This window comes from Pelodiscus sinensis, chromosome 1 (assembly GCF_049634645.1).
Source record: "Pelodiscus sinensis isolate JC-2024 chromosome 1, ASM4963464v1, whole genome shotgun sequence".
NCBI lineage: Eukaryota > Metazoa > Chordata > Testudines > Trionychidae > Pelodiscus > Pelodiscus sinensis.
In genome coordinates this window covers 22,920,999-22,937,366 of record NC_134711.1, presented here as the reverse complement: position 1 = coordinate 22,937,366, position 16,368 = coordinate 22,920,999, and the positions used below count along the sequence as shown (strand labels likewise).

The 16,368-nt window shown below is 39.6% G+C and overlaps 1 protein-coding gene across 5 annotated transcripts in view; it reads right to left on the bottom strand.

Moving 5' to 3' along the window:
* GSAP (gamma-secretase activating protein) overlaps positions 1–16,368 on the bottom strand; it is a 151,539-nt gene that overhangs the window by 122,007 nt on the left and 13,164 nt on the right. For 4 of the 5 annotated variants that reach the window (XR_012903342.1, XR_012903339.1, XM_075926733.1 and 1 more), the window contains exons 3-12: positions 12,962–13,018; positions 12,179–12,248; positions 11,715–11,774; positions 11,247–11,335; positions 8,205–8,274; positions 7,454–7,503; positions 5,131–5,235; positions 4,759–4,818; positions 3,110–3,153; positions 1,654–1,739 (exon numbers count right to left, since the gene is read on the bottom strand). Coding sequence is in view for 3 of the 5 variants with exons in the window: in XM_075926733.1 (XP_075782848.1) it covers positions 1,654–1,739; positions 3,110–3,153; positions 4,759–4,818; positions 5,131–5,235; positions 7,454–7,503; positions 8,205–8,274; positions 11,247–11,335; positions 11,715–11,774; positions 12,179–12,248; positions 12,962–13,018 (691 nt within the window). In the remaining 2 variants the exon portion in view is untranslated. The remainder of the gene's footprint in view (positions 1–1,653; positions 1,740–3,109; positions 3,154–4,758; positions 4,819–5,130; positions 5,236–7,453; positions 7,504–8,204; positions 8,275–11,246; positions 11,336–11,714; positions 11,775–12,178; positions 12,249–12,961; positions 13,019–16,368) is intronic. The other variant, XM_006137526.4, reaches the window with a different exon arrangement.

Below are 16,368 nucleotides of genomic sequence, written 5' to 3'. Positions count from 1 at the left end.
TATTGAAATTGCCATAGGAGCCATGCAATTCAATATATGCATCAAGGGAGTAAGTTAAATTTTCTAGGAAACTACTTCTTGACTTTTGCTCATGTAGAATCTCAACCAGAATGTTGCATTAAGATACATTCTGTAGCACGCCTCCTAATTCAAATACAATGTGTCACTGTACATAAATGGCATACATATATCCTGTGTACAGACTCAATGCACCACACAGCTAAAGGAGAGTCAAAGATATACTAGCTAACAAATGGTGAAACAGAGGAGGAAGACTATGGATACTTATTCTACCTTATTGTATATGACAGATCAGTTGCTAAATGGAAAATAAAAATCTCTAAGTTAAAGAGAGAGAGAGAAATAACCACACACAGTTCGAGACCATACTACTGCTTAAATAACTATTAATGCTGTTCAGACTGAAAACAGAAAGTTAATTCTCCAACTTGTTTGATCTCAGCTAAAGGTTTTTTGAATCTATCTTGTTCATGCTGGCTATGAGTAACAAGGCAACTTTTCTTCTGCTATGGAAGTTTGAGACCGAAAATGCGGTTTCATTCAGAGTTCAGGCTATGGTCACGGACAGTTTTTTTATTCAATTGGAAATTGCATAGCATATTCCATTTGAAATGGGGCCAATTCTTTACTGGAAATAGTTTAAAACAGAATGAATAAGAGCCCTTGTATTAATGGTGTGTAGCCTCTGAAGTAGGGATGTAATAGCATAGCCAGTTTAATAATTAACCAATAAGTGGATGCTTATCGGTTAATGCTATCGGCTACATGCAACATCCACCCCCCACAGCCCTGCATTTAGAGTATTTTGGGAGCTGGCGTGCAAACACACTGGCTCAATCCCAGCTTTTACTGGATCCCAGGAGTTACGCCCACTGCAGCTCTGCATTTAAAGGAGCTTGAGAGCTGGCTAGGCACAGTGACAAATCCACCACTTTTTCTGGGCTTTGAGGGTCCATGGAGAAGGCTGAGACTTGGAGGAGTGTAACGGGTACTTATGACCAATTCTTTGACATGTACGGGATGAGTGCCCAGAGAATAGGATGGGCTCTAGAGGATTTTATCAATCTAAGGAAAAGTTTGTGTCTCTTACAAGGTAACTGCACTTGTTTGTTTACCCTTGAAGAGAGGTTTCACGTAATGAGTGATCATAAAAATGAGGACTTGACCCTAATCCTCATCTGTGCACTCTGCAGATCATCATGATTAGCAGGCTCTGTTCAAGAGACCCTAAGGACTGAATAACAATCCTGGACAGATATGAAGACGCCTGCATTAGAAGTCTGATCAAAACACCAGTGAAGTAAACAGAAAGATTCCCACTGATTTAGATAATAAGCTTTGGATCAGGCATTATGTGCCTGGCTCAAGATAGCTTAGCTTCTCCAGAACTTCTATGGTCATTCGATTAAAAACCACTAAAGCTACAAAACAGGAGACCCACTACTTTCCTCAGTTAAATCTCTCCCAAGACCTGATATGAGTACCATACATCCGGGGGGAAAAATAGCCAAACACAAATATGCCAATGACCTCCTAAGACTTCTTAGTTTTGTAATTAGTTACACAACTACACTTCAGTGTAGTACTCCGTAACATATGATCACTGCAAGACAGTTTATCATTATTAGTTACCTGTTTTATTGGTAAAAACTTTCAGATTCAGAGATCTAGGATCCATCTCTCGGTCTTGAGAGTTATCATAGCCAAAATTCACAAATCTAGAAGCAAATGAAGACCATTAAATGTATTTCTTCATCCACAATGATTTTTAGACAGTGTACTGAATCCATGAAAGGTCACAAGGGAAATATAAGAATTAGATTATCATTAAACATTCCATAAGAAAATGTAATTAAAACTACAATGGATCAGTTTGTTTCTGTTAGTTTCCTCTCTTAGAGTTGGGACGGCAGTTGAAATGAATCGATTTCTTCATAACCATATTTAACAAGGGGATATCCCATACGCGTGCAAGTTATTTCTTTACTGTACCATACTGCTACATCCCATACCATCTGAATCACGGTGAAGGCAAATTCTGCTGGTGGGTCTCAATTTATGCACTCACCATATCTGAGAGATCAGAAGTTTTGGAGCCCAATCTATCACCTCTGCTTATGCCAACTAGAGCATTATTCTGCGAATAATCAAACTGATTTCAATGAGAATAGTCACAAAATAAGGGAAAGACTAAATTCTATGTTATTATCAGTTTTGCATTTTGGTTCTTTTTCAGATTCTGACGTTAGCTATCGTTTTCAGAGATCTTAGAAAATCTAACATGGGCATAAGTGTCAATTATTAGCTACAATCTATCAACAGTAAAGTATGCATTAAATTATCTTTTAAAAATGTTCCTACTCCAGACATATTTCTTGACCTTTCAACAAAGATCTGGACAAGTATTACAACTGCAACAGGCTGCATTGATCCTTTAAGGTAGACTATGTCCAGCACTACTAAGCTCCAACTGTCTGCTTAATATTGAAACGTCTTGGGAGTGCTAGTGGTGGGGGCGGGAGATTTGGAACTGTAAGCTACCATTGCAAGGCACTCTGGGAAGCAGGAGGGATGATAGCTGTTGATATACTCCAATAGGAACAGATGGAGAAGAAAAATAAGATGTTAGTCTGCTCAATAAACAGCCTGGGGCTCAACCCAGTACTTGAAAAAGGAATCCCAGAAATGAAATGGAAATTTTGGGGACACTGCCACAGGCTTGCAATGCAGAGGCTGTGACCTCAGAGGGAAACTAAGGAAAGTTGGTTTTATTTGGATAGGGACACTATACCCTGTCCCAGGAAGGGTGGTTTAATTTATATCTGGTTCTCCGGTCAAACCACTCCCATGGGGAAGGGATCAGTGACCATAATAAACTTCTCATCTGGTTTCACCGTACCATAGAAGGAGTGGAAACCCATGAGGTGGCTCTGAAGATCATATGTGATGCTGCTTCCTCTCCTTAACCTGCACATAAAATAGCTTACAGCAACAGGTACATGGATTCAAGTCATACAATGCAAAGACGCGTGTAATGTCAAATGAAGTTAATGTGTCGATAAAACAAATTTTGGACACATCCACTTACTTTAACCCTGTCTCTCTTAAAGGGATGTCCAGGGGTGCTTCAAGCTGTTAAACCAAAAATCAGAACACACCTACGTGATTCAGTATTTAAAGGCAGTCTAGTGAAGCATCCATTCTGCTCACTCACTCTTCATTCACCAGTTTCACAAAGGAAAACACGACTTCATCAACAGCCACTCAATCCCTTTCAGTCATTTAAGAAAACAGCTCTCCCTCCCAAGAGGGGTATATACAGTTCTGGAATGGGATACTTTTATGGTAATCCAATGTAAAAATGTAATGCCTTCACAAGCCTAATTAAGGCAAGTTTCATATTTTAAACAATTTAAAATTTGTATCACTGGGAATGCCATACTGTCTTTGTATAAGAAGTACATCAAAGCAGCTGAGCTTCAAGGCAACAATACTATGGGGATTTTAAATAAAGTGGCGGGAAAAGCAGGATTCATGACCCCCAATCTGTCTTTTATCTTACAGTGCACAGGAGGCAAAATTAATTCCCATACAAAATCCTTAAACTACATCCCCTAGAGACCACTTAACCAAACCTTTAGCTGGGATGCGTCCACTTATATACCTCTGGGTATCCATGCAGGCTCCCAGCGGGAGCATGAAATTCAGACTTTGTAAAAAACAATCCAATCCAGATAAATACAGAATGCCCACAACATTTAGTGACATATAGACTCGATCCTGGAAGCACGAGCAGTACTTTATTTCTCCATCTAATTCTGCTTAATTCCATTGCTCTACAATTCATTAATTCCATGAATTCCAGTGGGATTGCACAAATGTACTAGATAGTGTATTTAATATTTAGTCCTGCCATGAGTGCAGAGGGCTGAATTAGATGACCTCTTGAGGTCCTTTCCAGTCCCACGATTCTATGTTAACCCCAAATTAGTGGGAAAAGTCTCAGAGGGATAGCTGTGCTAGTCTGTAACTTTAAAAACAATGGAGTAGATTTCGTTAGTCTCTAAAGGTATGTCTACACTGCCACCCTAGTTCGAACTAGGGTGGCTAATGTAGGCATTCGAACTTGCAAATGAAGGCCAGGATTTAAATATCCTGGCCTTCATTTGCATGTTCCCAGGTGCCGCCATTTTTAAATGCCCCGTAGTTCGAATTACCTGCCAGCGGCTACACGCAGAATGGGCTAGGTAGTTCAAATCAAAGCTTCTAATTCGAGCTACCGTTACTCTTCATTGCAGGAGGGGTAATGGTAGTTTGAATTAGGAGCTTTAATTTGAACTACCTAGCCAGTGCCGCGTGTAGCCGCGGGCAGGTAGTTCAAACTATGGGGCATTTAAAAGTGGTGGCGCCCGGGAACATGCAAATGAAGCCCGGGATATTTAAATCCCGGGCTTCATTTGCAAGTTCGAATGCCTACATTGGCAGTGTAGACATATCCTAAGGGACCACAGGACTACTCATTTTCAAAATCAGTGGAGTTGCTCTAACGTATTCAGATTAAAATTTGGTCATTATATTTTAAAGCGCATTTCCAAGGTTTGTGGTTTTATATTATAATTCATGTGAATAAAAATATTAAACACATAGACTTGGAAATAAACTGAATCATCTCCCATTAAAGATATAACTAAACCCTCCCCTTTGCTATATGATGGCAATCTTATATCTATGACTTACTATTAAATTAAAATTTTCATCAGGATAAAACTGGACACATTTTAAGATACTCCTGGATTCCTAAAATTAAGAAAGAGAATTTTATTATAAATAATAGAGATACATGACACAGACTGAAAGTGGTTGGAAAGTCCATCATTCAGCCTTGTTTGCTAACATGAACAAAGCATCAGGTAGATGAGAAGGAAGGCAAAAACCACACACTAAACCCTCAAATAACACGCCCCAGCATACAGCTCCTCAGTTCACATGCTTCCTTCCTGTATCATATCAGTTGTCTACCTTCTGTCTATTGTCACTGGATTTAAAAATCAAACTTTCATATCAGAAAAGTGACAGATGGGATCACAAAGAGATTCAATTGTTTCCCACCTTTGGAACAATGTAGAAGAGTCTTTGCTCTGTCATATCCCATTGTGCCCAAATGAGATCATCTACAACTCTGTCTCTTGGGAGCTGGCCTGTTTTTTGAATCACCTGAAAGGAAGGATTTTAAAAATGAGCTGAACACTGTAAGTCAAATAAGATTCTCTAATTAAGATGATGAACAACTCAGGACTTTAGGAGAAAGAGCAGCACACAGAACAGCCTGATAGTTTTTTGTTTCCAACTAGCTTAAATATTCTACTTGTTCCATTTCAGAGGAATCTCTGTAAACCAGGGAGTCTGGGATGTTGCAGAGGCAATATATTCAGTTCAGGAGAAATATTTACTAGCTCCCAAAGAAGATATATCTAGGATTTTCTACACTTGCAGGATAGTTTGCTACAGAGTTGGGAGGGGAAGGGAAATCATAAAGAACTTATCCACCCAAGCCCCTCAACGTGGGGGGGGAGGGAGAAGAGATAGCAAGCTCCGTCCCAGGGAAGGTAAGAGAAATGGGATGCCAGATGTTTTTGAGCTTCCTGCAAGAATCTTTATTAGCCAACAAGGGAGGAAAACTGCTAGTTCCAAAGGGAGTTTTGTCCCGTCTTTTCAGACACGTGATGGATAAAGAGGGAAGAGGCTAAAACAGTGGGAAATGATTAGGACTAAGTTACCCTTGCAAGATGCAGAAAGAAGCCATTTCAAGTAACAGTTAAACAGTTCATTTGGCAGAAACTAACTTAGCACCTGATTTTCAGTTATTCTAAAGCCCTTTACCGCATTCTTAGGCTACACCTACACTGCACAGTTATTTCAGAATAGGCTGCAGGGTAGCTTCAAAATTAGTCCGAGACAGGCTTCCCTAAAGTAGACGTGCTATCTTGATTTAGCGCCCCAGGAGGAATAACTTAGAATGGCCCTGTTGAGGGGCTATTTTGAAATAGCAGAAGTGGAGCATCTATACACACCTTATTTTGAAATAGCTGATTCGGAATAGGTATTATTCTTCATAGATTGAGATTTACAGGGGTCAGAATAAGCCACCCATTATTTCAAAATAACTTTGCTGTGTAAACACACCGTTACAGTGTTTTGTTTTGTTTTAAATTACATCCACCTTAAGACATCTTTTTACCACCAAAGTCAGTATGAAAGGCCTTCGAATAAGTAATAAGGACTTACACTTTTTCCCTCCAAACTTATATTTTTGCCACAAGAAAATGAATTGTGGTTTTTATGATACAGCAGATGGACCCTGATTATTTCATTTTAAGTAGGTCACACAATAGTGGATTTGTATAGTCTTCTAATAATGGCACCTCTAATTAATGTCACAGTTAGGGTACGTCTAGACTACATGGCTCCGTCGAAGGAGCCATGTAAAATAGTTTACTCGGCATAGTCAATGAAGCGGGGATTTAAATAATCCCCGCTTCGTTAAAATAAAAATGGCCACCATGCTGTGCTGACGATCAGCTGATCTGGCACAGCGCAGCAGTCTAGACGTGGCGCAGTCGACAAGGGAAGCCTTTGTCGAACACTCCGGTATGCCTCATGAAACAAGGTTTACTGGAGCGGTCAACAAAGGCTTCCCTTGTCGACCACACCGTGTCTAGACTGCCACGCAGTGCCGGATCAGCTGATCGTCGGCACAGTGCGGTGGCCATTTTTATTTTAATGAAGCGGGGATTATTTAAATTATTTAAATATTAAATTATTTAAATCCCCGCTTCATTGACTATGCCGAGTAAACTATTTTACATGGCTCCGGTGACAGAGCCATGTAGTCTAGACGTACCCCTAGAGACTATAACAAGGGTTTATACCAAATATGATAAATATAGGGAAATGAGTAACTCAGAGCATTCACATCATCCATTTTTAGATGCATCATTCAGTTTTGCTGCTACTTCATGCATCTTCCATACAGATCATCTTTCTAAACTCTCCTCCATGTCAGAATCCTAGAACATAAGGGTGGGTGAAAGCCTCTTAATTCTATTCTGATTCCCAACATATTTAGGCTTTGGGGAATATGCGAACCTTTAAACATTCTTTTTGATCAGGTTAAGTTCATAGACTTTAGGAAAAGGCTATGAGATGACTAACTTTTCAGGTAAGTATCACAGTCTCTTGTTGAATAACCTACTGTACAATCTGCATGTTATTAATGTAGCCATGAATTAGTATAATTTTCACAGCTGCAGCTATATTACCAAAACAATTATTTAGAAATGTCAGGAAAAAAAATCACAATAAAAAACTGTTTACAAAAATAGTCTTCTTCTAGTTTTTCAATAAGTGCATCAAAGGAAAGTTGCTTTCTTACCACTTTTTGGTGGTCTTCTGTGAGAATATGAATGTGAAATTGTTCGATATCTTTAAAATTAAAAATATTGAAATTCAATTTTTTTTTTAAATATTCAGTATGGTTAGCAAAACAGTTTAACATCCTACCACTGGAAAGTTGTGAGCTACTATATTAGTATCAAGAAACATCAACTTCTGATATAAGAGTTAATCTGAATGATAAAACAAATCTCACAATCCTTACTCAGGCAAAACTCCCATCAAAGTCATTGAGGTCTTCCATAAGGACTACAAGATATAGCCAGTGGATACTATAAACTACAGCAGTAGCATTAAAATACCCATTTTAATTTCTGGAATTTATATCCAAAGACTTATCCTATTTATAGTGGTATAAAATAAGGGTGGCTCTACTGAAATCAATAGAACTGCTCTGAATTTATACCAGTATATGAGAGAGCATAATTTCCCCTTCAGTTCTTTAAAAAAAGTTGTTGATGAGCAATGCATTCGTTAATCAAAAATAAAATAAGAATAGTCAAGATTGGCCATTCCTTCAATATTGGAAAATCTTATTAAAGCATACATTTGTTGGAATTGCATCCATAATATTATTAGCTGAGCCTGCTCTTTTTTCTATGCCCTTTCCATGAATAATTATATAAACAAACAAACAATGTTGTTATAATCTACATGGTTTCAAAATAGTAGAATGCCCATGTTTGACAAGAAATACAATATATTATTAAAATATTAAATCAAATACTTACATTTATCTTCTGAAATTAGTAAAAGCTGGTTTTCCAGAAAAGAACTTTTGTCTGCAACTGGATAGAGAAACTGTAAAAGGAAATTATGTGAAAATAATGGTCAAGAGGCTTTGTTGCTAAAGCTAATATAAGTTCTTTATAATTTTAAGAAGTTTATTTGACAGCAGAATAACTTTTGTAGACAGCCTGCCACATTGATAATCCTCCATAAATAACAGCATCAGCATTATTACAGATGAAAATCATTGTTAGTTATCATGAATATTGGTATGCTCTACACATTGGCAGACCATCCATTATCCCCCTTATTCCTTTTCTGAATATAGCTGTGATACTGCATATAAAGCATGCCATGTGAGATATCAGGGGATCTGCAGAAAGTCTTTTCTCTATTCATATATTTATATCATTAATGCCTATGAAGTTATGAGAATTATGTTGTATTGCTGCCTCTAAAACATGATGAAAATTGGGGATTCAGCCAGATACTAGCTCTATAGCGACAACAGCAAGGAGAGCAAGCAATACTCAGGTGGAGGGATAAGTCAGGGGTTTGAGCAGTGGCCTACTAAACCCAGCCTCCTGAGTTCAATCCTTGAGAGGGCCATTTAGTGATCTGGGGCAAATCTGTCAGGGATGGCACTTGGCCCCCTTCTGTGATGGCAAGGGACTGGACTTGATAACCTCCCAAGGTCCCTTCCAGTCCTATGAGATAGTAGCGTCAACAGTCATTGCCCAGCAAGGGAGCTACAATGCATCACCGGCAACACCAAGGGAATTGCTCAACTGTGCTTAAGGACTCAGTTATGCCCATCAGACATTCGCGGACTTGTTTTCTCCAAACATATGCCCTAAGGGTAAACATAGGGGCCCAGGCTTGGCCTTTCCCCTTCACCAAAACTCCAAGCAATAAGGACAATGACAAAAATTAAGATTCCAACTGATGGGACTGGCCCAGATTTCAAGAGTGAAATCTGTGTACTTTTGACTGCAATATCCAATGGGGTGAGAAAAAATGGCTTGCTCTAGATGTTGCCCAGTCTAACGAGGTTGAGAGTTTAGACTGTGTGTTTGTATTTTATTTTATTTTGGCAACTACTCTGACTTCTTGCCCAACAGTTACAATCACTTAAATTCTCTCTTGGTAGTCAAACTTATTTTATTGTGTACGTTTACCAGTAAGTTTATACAGTAAACTCCGTTGGTCCAGCATCCAAGGTGCCGGACCATCAGGAGTGCCGGAGCAATCAGGAACCCGGAAGTGCTCCGGCTGCCGGACAATTGGAGCTGCTCTGTGCCCGGCTTCCCCGATTCAGCCGCTGCTGAAACTGACCAGCAGCTGAATCGGGGAAGCCGGGGGCAGAACAGCTGAGGTGCTGCTGGGTTGGTCCCATAGCACTGCCCCTCGGGGCTGCAGGACCAACCCGGCAGCATCCCAGATGCTCTTGGGGATGCCTGGGGAAGAGCAGGCGCAGCTGGGGTGCAGCTGGAGCACCTCTGCCCCGGGCTTCCTGGAGTCAGCCGCTGATCAGTTTCAGCAGTGGCTGAATCGGGGACGCCTAGGGCAGAGCAGCTGGGGTGCTGCCGGGTTGGTCCCATAGCACTGCCCCTCGGCGCTGCAGGACCAACCCGGCAGCACCCCAGCTGTTCTGTCCCAGGCGTCCCCGATTCAGCTGCTGGTCAGTAGCTGAAACTGACCAGCAGTGGCTGAATTGGGGACGCCTGGGGCAGAGCAGGACTATCAGAAGAGGGGGGCTATGAGGGGTCTGGCATGGCATCCCTTCCACCCCACCCCAGACCTTCATAGCCCCCCCCCTCCAATAGTCCGGCATATCTGATAATCCGGCACCCCTGGGTCCTAAAGGTGCCGGATTATCGGAAGTTTACTGTATGAAGTTTAAAACTTGAGCAGATTTGCCATACAAAAGCTGGGGTGAATCAATTAATACATTAGAATGTATATTCCTGAGGTATGGTGCCAGAAGCTGGGGTGATTTGGTTGATGCCTTCATGTGTGGCTCTGGCAGCATTCATGCAATCTAGGCTGGGTGTGGGGGACTCCACATGCAGATGTGCTGAGTGATAACAGCACCTGGAGGGGTGGCTGTTGGTCACTAGCAAGGCACTGTGACAGATGCCCAGGCTGAAGAAAGTTCAGGCTGCACCCTGGGACAATTCCATCACAAATATAATCTTGGAAATATTCAAGATAGATAAAACAGACAGTTCAAATCAACAGTATAGTCAATTTATACTGAAACACAAATATTACAAAATCATACTGCATCTGAGTTACATAATGCTGTATATTTGCATGGGGAACATGAAACAGGTATAGGAAGTCCCCAATTTACAAACGGGTTGTGTTCCGAAAGGTCGTATGTAAGTCAGTTGTTTGGAACTCACAACACATTTTCCCATAGGAACCATGTTATAAATGGTGGTTTAGCTTCTCAGGCTAGCCCATAAAACATATATAACCCAGAACATAGCCAAAATACTATATATTTGCAATGAGAAAATAGTAGAAATAGCTTTTTTTAACCCTGAATGCTGGGGCTTGAGGAAAGGCAGGTTTGATCAGAGGAGGATGAGAAGGTTGGTGGAAAGTCTGAAAAGGACTCCTGAGAATTCCCTGTTGCCCTGCCTCTGCAGGTTCTGTGTGGACTCCTGTAGCCAGCCCCAGCCCCCGGCTGCCTCTCCCACCTCACCCCCCACCGCTCAGGCACCGCTCCACCTCAGGCACCCTCCACAACCAGTCCCCAGACGTGTCCCCCAGCCCCTGCAGATTGCAACGAGCCCTGGCTCACCAGGAGGTGGCAAGCAGCACAAGCGCAGGCAGGGAATCTGTGCTGCCCCCTACCAGAGGAGTAGGGGGCAGCACAGATCCCCTGAGGCTGCAGGTAAGCTTTTGTTTGGATGCATGAATGTTTGAAAGCTGGATGTTTGTAACTTGGGGAAGGGCCTGTTCTTATACACTCCTGCGCTTTTCACTTTAAAGATATAAATAAAAGTTACATTCAGATTAGCTGAATCATTTACCTGTACTCGGATACAGCTATCCACAGCCTTTAGGACTCTTACGTTATTAATTGGGTGAATTTCAATGAGCAAGGCCAAACACTTAGAAACTGCAAAAAGAACACAAGTTTCAAACTATATATGAATCTGTTGTATAAAGTTTTGTTCCATAAAATAAAAAGATACACACAGAATTAGTGTTGCAAAACTGTTTTCCCCCTCCCCCGCATATTTTTTTCCTTCCTCCCACCCCTTCTTCCCCCATTTATTCTTGGATCTGGACATCCAACACAGCGGTCGTCTGAAGAAGTGGGTTGTGCCCATGAAAGCTCATGATACCACCTACATGTTTTGTTAATCTGTAAAGTGCTACCAGACTATTTGTTGTTGTTTAAGTTTTTCCTGTTACAGACTAACTCAGCTACCCCTCTGAAGCGCAACAACAAAGTTACTTTTAACTTGAAGGTAAAACTAAGTCACTTTTGGTACCTGGCTGCAGTAGATGATTTACTCTTTCTTCCTTTGTTGACTGAAGAAAACTGACTGCTACTTAACAAAAAACAAAATATGCATATTCACAATTTCATCTTATTGGAATTTCCAAATATCAAATCACATCAAATCTAACAGAAGAAAATTCATTTGTGAGCCAAACTTTAAAGAAACACCACAACAGCTGCTGCAGATGTACTAGATATGTAGAAACTTAAGAAGCAGTCTGTTTCCAAATAGACCAAAAAAAAAAAAAAAAAAAAAAAGCAGTCACAGTAATCACATTTCCACCTAGATACTCTAGTGACATATTCCTTAAAAATGCAAAAAAGTATACTGTAAAGAGCTATATGAATAAAATATTTGTTATTTCTAGATTTAAAAATTTACCAAATTAGTAAAATAAAAACTTTTCTTTATCATGACATAGTATATTTTAATGAGATAAAGACAACACTTACCTAATAATGTCTTTTCATTGTTGATCGAACAACTGATTATGTGTAGATCTTTTTCAAAGGTATACAGATGCTATTGAGAAATACATTTTGAGCTAAATACATAATGTAGCTTGTTCAGATTCACCTACTTAATACCTGTACAAACTATTTCTAAAGTCTCTACTTCTTAGGAAAACACCGATGAGTATTTCTTTAAACAAACATTCCAAAGGCCAGAAGAACTATATTCTGATGCTATGTTTTAGCACTCTTCTCCACCCTTTATGCATTGCTTTTTTTCTTCCGCATCCAATCTGCCACTAGATCTATACAGGCAAACCTTGAAGTCAGCATAAAACCCCACTAGTCTCCACACAGTTCTGCTCAGGCTGTCCACATGGATCCAACTGTTGTACTGTATAATCTCCTCTTGTAGGACCATGTGGCATATACATGTGGCAGCAGACAGAACCTTGTGGGTGCACATGTACTACAAGTAACAAAATAAATAATTACTTTATAGAAAAGATATTCAGTTAGGCTATTTTTTAGACACAGGAGAGGACTCAGGTTCATAAATGGCCAATGCAGTGTCAAATAAATTAGACTGCTATGCAGACAGGGTGCAACAAATGCTTTACACTGGGGTGAATGCTTTACACTGGGTGTGGAAAGGTCATAACAGCAACTTCTATTTAAAAACAAACACTTCGGACAGACATAAGAATGTCATTTTGTAGGGTATGAGAACCCAGAAAGCAGAGACAGTCTCCTATCCAGATTTAAATGTTGCATTAGCCTTACCTCATTGTGTTTATTAAGAGGATCATATAATCCAATGCAAGTATTTCTCCCACTTCCCTGTAAATTAAATTAAATAACTATCAATTTATTGAGGTTTACATAAACATGTTAAACATTGCTTTCTCTTTCCATTCCTATTCACTCCTGTCCGTTTTCATACATGTTACTTCAATTCCAAAAAATGGGAATAAGAAAATACGAGGGAGGGGTTTGGATGGGTCTTGTTCTTTGTGGTTGGTTTGGTTTTTAGAACAGTTATATGTGATAGGCTCTCTGCTCAAGCTCTACAAGCACAGAGTGGCAATGAAGTAATATCATAGAACCCTTTGTCCATAATGGAAAGGGATTCTCTGCTGGTCCTCTATAGGATATTTTGGGATAGGATGCACCAGATCTGGGAAACCTGCAATTATATAGATTCAGTGGCTAAAAACTTCATATCGGGTGCGGCGAGGTAAAGCCCTGCAGTTCATAGAATCATAGAATAATAGGACTGGAAGGGACCTCGAGAGGTCATCGAGTCCAGCCCCCCGCCCTCAAGGCAGGATCAAGCAGGATCAAGGCAGGATCAAGGCAGGATCAAGCAGTTCCGCAGGTATCTGCATCTGTGGATATCCATGGCTCATTTTTGCTGTTATAGACGTGGATATAGATACAAATTTTGTAATGCCATAGGGCTCTGCAGAGAGGCTCAACAAAGCCCAGTAGCCTACCCGCAGTTGGAGTACCATAGAGATTACAATTTAGACAAACACTAAATAGATTTTACAAGCTATTCAAAAGCTCCAGATTGTCAGCACAATTATTCAAAGTCTACTATCTTGTAAAAAAAAACCAAAACCCATCATCTATCAGCTGATTTATATAATGATGTACTGGGTGTTTTAAACTACTTTTGAACTCAAATAAATTAAACTTTCTTTTCTAATAGAACATAAGAATGGCCATACTGGGTCAGACCAAAGGTCCATCCAGCCCAGTATCCTGTCTACCGACAGTGGCCAATGCCAGCCACCCCAGAGGGAGTGAACCAAACAGGTAATGATCAAGAGATCTCGCTCCTGCCATCCATCTCCACCCTCTGACAAACCGAGGCTGGGGACACCATTCCTTACCCATCTTGGCTAACAGCCATTAATGGACTTAACCTCCATGAATTTATCTAGCTCTTTTTTAAACTCTGTTATAGTCCTAGCCTTCACAACCTCCTCAGGCAAGGAGTTCTACAGGTTGACTGTGCGCTGTGTGAAGAAGAACTTCCTTTTATTTGTTTTAACCCTGCTGCCCATTAATTTCATTTGGTGGCCCCTATTTCTTATATTATGGGAACAAGTAAATAACTTTTCCTTATTCACTTTCTCCACACCGCCCATGATTTTATAGACCTCTATCATATCCCCCCCCCCCCCCTTAGTCTCCTCTTTTCTAAGCAATTCTCTTTACGGTTTTTCATGCTTCAGGTTTTCCAGATCTATTTCAATATATTTGACTAGCAATATTGTTGCATATCCATTTTCAGTTAGAAGCTACAGGTTGAATTTCTCTAGTCTGCGAACATTTGTGGTCCAGCATAATTTTACTTAGCTGGATGTCAATTTTTCATGGGCATGGCCAATTTTCTCGTAGTCCCATAACATTTGTTTACAGCCACCAGTCTTAGCTCTCAGTGATCTGCACTGTTATTTGGCTCTAATTTACCCCTAAACATCTTCAAAGATCCCAGTAAGCAGTGGAAGTGTTGGTAATACTGCTAGACAATATTGACTTCCCATGGTTCAGCAAATTCTCTGGTTCAGCATTGGTCAGGTCGGACTAGAAAGGTTTAACCTGTACTAGCTCTCTCAAAGTGTGCATAAAGTTACAAGACTAATAATGCCACATCCAGTTATGCAGACTTGCACACATCAAACTATAATCATTGAATCTGATCAATACAACACCATTATTTTTAAATAATAGCGCATGAGAAAAGGGAGGTGTCATAGTTTGCAAAATTCCCACATCTTGTTTTATGAAATATATGCAAGGTCCTTCGTTTTCAGTTTATTTTATTCTAATCAAGAATTTATCAGTGTTTATTACCATAACCAAAAAAAAGAAGAAAATTAATGCAAAAATATTAATTTATCTGTGTAAATATCGAGGTTTATATTATTGAATAGAAAGATGGAAAGTATTCAGTAGATTAATGCTTTGAATTCGTTTCATCAATGTGATTTGATGTAGAAATAACACAACTAAAAGCAAAATGCCACCTGTGAGTTTAAGAAACAATATATCTCTAATCTCCAAATAAATCTTTTCATTTGAATAAATATTTTACTTTTGCAAACCTACTATTATTAGCCTATAAATTTTTACATTTAATAATTGAACGACATCATTTGCAGCTCATATGTTCAACATCATCCTTTTCTCCTTTTTTAAAATACTTTTGAATACTTCCTAGCATTCTGAAACATAGTCTGATACAGATTTTCATTTTCTTCCCATTTTACTGTGTTAAATCTTTAAGCTATCATCAACTAACAGCTCGAAATGTACATGTGATGGCATGAGATTCATCAGTAAGTACAGATTCACATGCATTTCAGGGTTTGTGTGTGCCTGTTTGTTCACTGTAGTCTCTTCCAGATTAAGAAACAGACTTATTTCATCAGGCAGTTTTGTGTATAAACTTAAACTAATGTATTATTGTAATACATATATCTCATACATTGTACGGAAAGGGGTGCCAATGTAGACACAGCCATTGTGTGTGTGTGTGGAGGGGGGGAAAAATCAGTGGAAGCAGGAAGGTGGACCTTGTATTCAAGCTTTTACTAAAATAATATCAAGATTAGAAAAAAATGTGACTTCTGTTTTTTATGACATATACAGTTGTCACAAGGGTTAGAAGAAAAAAACCCTTATTGGTCACAAGGTAAACACTTCTGCCCTGAAAAGCCAAGTAGGAATCCTGTAAATGCACCTGGTAACAACGCCAGCATAAGAGAGGCTTGATGTGGAACTTAATTGATTATTACAGCTATGATTCCAGTGTTTATGAAATACTCTTTGCTTAAAAAAAAAAATAAAATAAAAAAAAAAAAAAGCACAGAAAAGACGAGAATATTGCTCCTGCTCCGACTGAAGTCATTAAGGTCTTTCAGTTGGTCCTGCTCAGGAGAGCACTTGAATCACTGTAATTCAGTGGAACTTAAGCACGTGCTTCCTCCCTTCCCCCAATGACATAGAAGCACAGAAGAGTTTTGTTGTTGAAAACTTAGTTTGTGGTAGCATGGATAAAAAGCTAAGAAAATGCATGATCAGGCCCTTATATGTACTTAAACCCTTTCTTTTGTCAGTTTAAAAAAATTCCAGCATTTTACAAAAAATCATTTTTCCTGCTTTTTTTTTTTTTTTTT